Source organism: Rhinopithecus bieti, unplaced genomic scaffold (genome assembly GCF_001698545.2).
Source record: "Rhinopithecus bieti isolate Rb0 unplaced genomic scaffold, ASM169854v2 scaffold_6160, whole genome shotgun sequence".
Taxonomy (NCBI): domain Eukaryota; kingdom Metazoa; phylum Chordata; class Mammalia; order Primates; family Cercopithecidae; genus Rhinopithecus; species Rhinopithecus bieti.
Window position 1 is genome coordinate 5,196 of NW_016804939.1, and position 5,405 is coordinate 10,600.

Consider the following 5,405-nt stretch of genomic DNA (forward strand, 5'->3'; position numbering starts at 1 on the left):
AGGGTTAAGGAATTTTCCTTCAACTTCTACAAATATAGGAAGCTTTTCTTTTTCTTTTCCAGAAGTAAAATTAGGAAATGATGAACCTTCCTATCTAGCTGTTTGTTAAGGCTTCTGTACATGCATAGGTTGACCTGAAACTCCAAGGGCCTTTTCAAGGTTTTTTTTTTTTTTTGCCTCCAAAGACTTATTAGAATTTTTTGAATTATTCCCACTGTGCTAATTTGTAACTGTTTTAAAGTTTATATTTATTTATAAAAGTTGCTTCTGCAAAAAAGATAGTGTAAGGAAATAAAGGGAGTTATTTTCACAGTTCTGTTTGCTCATTACAAAACACTTCGAAGTATAATGTTATTTCTCGATAATAAAATTACCTCAAAAATTCCAAGAATAAACAATCCCAAGGAATAAAAAAATTGCTTACTTCTTCCTGACAGTAACCATGTTAGACATTATAAGGTACCACTGACTGAAATAATACATGAATCATGACGTTGTTTACAATGTTCTCATAGTAAAATGAACCAATAGCCAAACAACTTAGGGTATAAGACAACAATAAAATACATGCCAATTATCAGATGAATTTAATGTATTTAATTATTTAAAATACTATTACGGAAATAAGTTTAAAATATTAACATTTTAAAATCAGTTAAAATAAAATTTAAGAATCATGTAAGTTTCATGAGCATGGTAAATTTCTCTCACCAGTACTGAACCAAAATCTATCCCACAAAAAATACAAAATATTATGGGGAAAATTAAAATCTGTGTTCTTCACATAGCCTGACATGTTAAAAGTTGCAATTCCAAGAGACTTGATCAGTGTGTCCAGTAGCCCCACCACAAAATATCTATTATTGAGAAATGCATATTCAATTGCAAATATGACTTACANTATAAGGTACCACTGACTGAAATAATACATGAATCATGACGTTGTTTACAATGTTCTCATAGTAAAATGAACCAATAGCCAAACAACTTAGGGTATAAGACAACAATAAAATACATGCCAATTATCAGATGAATTTAATGTATTTAATTATTTAAAAATACTATTACGGAAATAAGTTTAAAATATTAACATTTTAAAAATCAGTTAAAAATAAAATTTAAGAATCATGTAAGTTTCATGAGCATGGTAAATTTCTCTCACCAGTACTGAACCAAAATCTATCCCACAAAAAATACAAAAATATTATGGGGAAAATTAAAATCTGTGTTCTTCACATAGCCTGACATGTTAAAAGTTGCAATTCCAAGAGACTTGATCAGTGTGTCCAGTAGCCCCACCACAAAATATCTATTATTGAGAAATGCATATTCAATTGCAAATATGACTTACAGGAAATATAGATAATTGTATGAACATTCTGTATTTCCCCCTGTGAGACAAAAGCAGTTGTTTAATTAACCATCGTCCTTTCTAGTGATCCAGGGATCATTTCCCCAAGGCCAATCACACTTTTAAATGCTATTACTAAAATATAGCAACCATGTAGTACCAGTGCAAGGCATGTTAGACTGTCTAAGGTATTAACTTCATTAGGAAGATTTGAGCTGTCAATAGATTTCAAGATCAGTGAACATTTCTCTGAAAATACTGCTTATCTTTAAAAAATCATTATATTTCTAATTACAGAAGAAATATGAGGTTTCATTTGGTAAGATACATCCAGATTTTTTTATGATGTTATATTTCTCAATTTTGTTAAACATCTCCATTTATCTGTACATCTGTGTATTACAAAACCATTCTCTGAAAAATAAATAATGAAATATTAATTATCAGAAAAGGAATAATTTTATACTTCACTAAATAAAAGAAAACAACAAATAATGAGGCTTTCATTCTGGAAAGTAACAGAATGCTAAAGAAGAGAGTATTAACAAAACAGTAGCTATGTAATAAAGAAATGCTGTGGTTTATAACTACACAAAGTATTTTTAATTTAGGTACTATGGCAATTTATTCATTTACATGCAGGATTGTTAGAAATGTTGCTCCATTTAGATAAATTTCATAACAATCTCAGATTCCTGTTGTACTCCAAATACTGAAGATATAATTCATTCATCCATAATAATTTTATGAGAAAACATATTTATTAAAAAGTTAGCTAAAATAAGAGGTAAAGTCTATTTTCTTAAAAAAAGGCCAAAGTTGACCTGCTTAATGGGACATGAAAAAAATTATTTGGCCTCATTAAGATATTATCAACTAAATTAGTGAACTTACTTAAATGACATCAAGTTATCAAAATGCCATGTGACAAATAAGACAGTACATTCTCTAGAGCGATGTAGTAATCATGGCAACTCAACATCAGTTTGCAAGTTTTTTTTTTTTTAATCAGTATAAATTTGTGGTAGTGACTGCAACATCACTGCTGATTAATCTCTTTGTTTAGCGAATATATGCAAAGTAATCTGTAGGCTTTTAGGATATAGAAAGACTGAGAGGAGTATTTAGAGGTAAATCGTGTGACATTATAAACCTCTAATTGTCTAAACTTTTATTAAAATTTAAATGCCTTCAGGAAAGATGAAAATGTGCAATGATAATTATTAAAAATTCAAGAAACTGACCATTTTTGGATATCCTTATTCATGTGTCACATGGATCGTACACTATAGAACTTACTACTCAATGAAAAGCCATTCATCCTAGTATTGCCACTGTTAATATAGAATTCTGAGAGGCAGTTGGTTGAGGCATTTTAGGATGTACTAAATATTGTAACTACTATAAAATCTTGATGCCTTCATCAACTCCCATATTTTTTCAAAACAAAATATGGCATAATTTTAGACCCATAACAAGTTTAGAATTGTTCCAAAATGTAGGTGAGCATGATAACGCATGTGAAGTTTTTCATAAGTTTTGATGAATATACCAGGAATATGATGTTGTTTCTAATCCGACGACAAGAATGATAGTGAAGCTGGTTTTGCAATAGCAGTGAGAGAGTAATGGTTGTAATCATTGTCACATGCTACTCATTATTTTGGGACTTACAAGGGCATGGGAAGCCTGAAATCACCAGAGTTGTTCCTTTCCTTTTGCTACTGAGGACATTCCTTTGAGAACTTACAATATGGAAAATACACAGGTAAGATGTTACATGTCTTAAGAGTAGAATTAAAACATAGAATTATTTAAATGAGCCACAGTTTAGAAAGATTCCGTACACCATAAATTTTTACCTACTCACTTCAGGAGGGGATATCTATTTTAAATTATTTTGACTATAAAATGAAATATGCATTTTTGGAATTAAATTTTAAAAGTATATAAAATAATTGATACAATATTTACCCAACTCCAATTTTGAAAAAAATTATTTTTCTAACACATGCTCCTGTAATTGCTAAATTTTGGTACTAAGAATGACCTCCTGTAAAGAAAAAATTTGCACAATTTAATGTTGGCCAAAATATTTTACTCCAAGTAAGATATAGTATTTGAGTTCATAATAGTTGAATTAATGCTTTTGTGACTGGATCTGCTGACATACAAAAGTAAGTATACGTACCCTACTTCTGATAATGAAGTTTTAAAGAAGATGGACAGTCATGAGAGGAGCTATTTTGGCAGAGAAAAGTTGATATGAGTGTTGGGAGGATACTTCTCTATTGTAAGTCATATTTGTTTGGAAGTTTTAAAAAAACATAACTTAAACAATATAACTGTAACTTTGTGTATAATAAGAAATGGGGGCCCAGTGAAGTTGAATTATGGTTCAAAAGACAAAATAAAAATGTCATAAACTATTAGGCTCATGGAGACTACAGAGAAGCACCAAAATCATAAGCATATATTATGTTTAGTTATTAAGTTTCTTGTGTGTCTGTGTGTGTGTGTGTGTGTGTGTGTGTACTGGGCATGTTGGTATATGTATATATAGTGGATGAATGGTGAAAATGCACTATATTCAGTAGAAATGTGATTAACATAATTTAATATTAGATGTCAAACTAGCCCATTATTTATCTTTATTGCATCCTGAAATCACTTAAAAATTAGTACACTCTTCTATTTTAATTATCTATCTACACTCTTTCTACTTTATTCTACAAAATAGCATGCCTACGATGAAGAATACGAGTGCAGACTATGACTACTCATGAGAGAAAAATTACATCTAGGTGGTAAACAATGAGTAAGATTTATACAAAATGTTTATTTTTCCTTAATTTTATCTTATTGTAAACATCATTTCTGCTTCAGAGAAACAGAATGGTGAGACAACTGAGAATAAAGATGTTTTATTGATGTTATTAATATTTTTGAGATTATCTCTATATTGATTTAATACCCTTTGATGCACATACTTCGATTTTTAGAGAGAAACTCGTCTAAGATATGATCTGTGAAAATCACACCAGGGTCACTGAATTTATTCTTCTTGGTTTTACAAACCACCCCGAGATGCAAGTTGCCCTCTTTATTTTGTTCCTGGCCATTTATACAGTCACTTTGTTGGGCAACTTTCTTATTGTCACAGTTACCAGTGTGGATCCCACACTTCAAACACCCATGTACTTCTTTCTTCGAAATCTATCACTTCTTGAAGTATGTTTCACCTTGGTTATGGTGCCAAAGATGCTTGTAGATCTAGTGTCCCCAAGGAAAATCATCTCTTTTGTGGGCTGTGGTACCCAGATGTACTTCTTCTTCTTATTCGGCAGTTCTGAATGTTTCCTTCTCTCCATGATGGCTTATGATCGCTTTGTGGCCATCTGTAACCCTCTCCGTTACTCAGTCATAATGAACAGGTCCCTATGCTGGTGGATGGCCATGGGCTCTTGGATGTCCGGTGTTCCTGTGTCTATGCTACAGACGGCTTGGATGATGGCCCTGCCTTTCTGTGGACCAAATGCCGTGGACCACTTTTTCTGTGATGGTCCCCCAGTGTTAAAACTAGTCACAGTGGATACAACCATGTATGAAATGCAAGCACTTGCCTCCACACTCCTGTTTATCATGTTTCCCTTTTCTCTCATTTTGGTTTCCTACACCCGCATTATCATAACAATTCTGAGGATGTCCTCTGCCACTAGTCGCCAGAAGGCATTTTCTACTTGTTTCTCACACCTCATTGTGGTGTCCCTCTTCTATGGAACAGCCAGTCTGACCTACCTGCGGCCCAAATCAAACCAGTCCCCTGAGAGCAAGAAGCTAGTGTCATTGTCCTACACTGTCATCACACCTATGCTAAACCCCATCATCTACAGCCTGAGGAACAATGAAGTGAAAGGAGCTGCCAAGAGGACAATCACTCGAAAAGTCTTACAGAAGTTAGATGTGTTTTGACTTATTTTTATTATTTTTTATTATTTTATTTTTTAATGATACTTTAAGTTCTAGGGTACATGTGCACAACATGCAGGTTTGT

At 32.4% G+C, this 5,405-nt stretch overlaps 1 protein-coding gene across 1 annotated transcript; it reads left to right on the forward strand.

Moving 5' to 3' along the window:
- The first annotated feature begins 4,372 nt into the window (after positions 1-4,372).
- OR10A7 (olfactory receptor family 10 subfamily A member 7) lies at positions 4,373-5,323 on the forward strand. The gene has a single exon (XM_017870773.1). The coding sequence runs from the start codon at positions 4,373-4,375 to the stop codon at positions 5,321-5,323; it is 951 nt and encodes a 316-aa protein (XP_017726262.1).
- Positions 5,324-5,405: the final 82 nt, after the last annotated feature.

Coding starts and splice junctions, on each gene's coding strand:
- OR10A7 (XM_017870773.1), top strand. CDS start 4,373: ATGATCTGTGAAAATCACACCAGGGTCACTGAATTTATTCTTCTTGGT.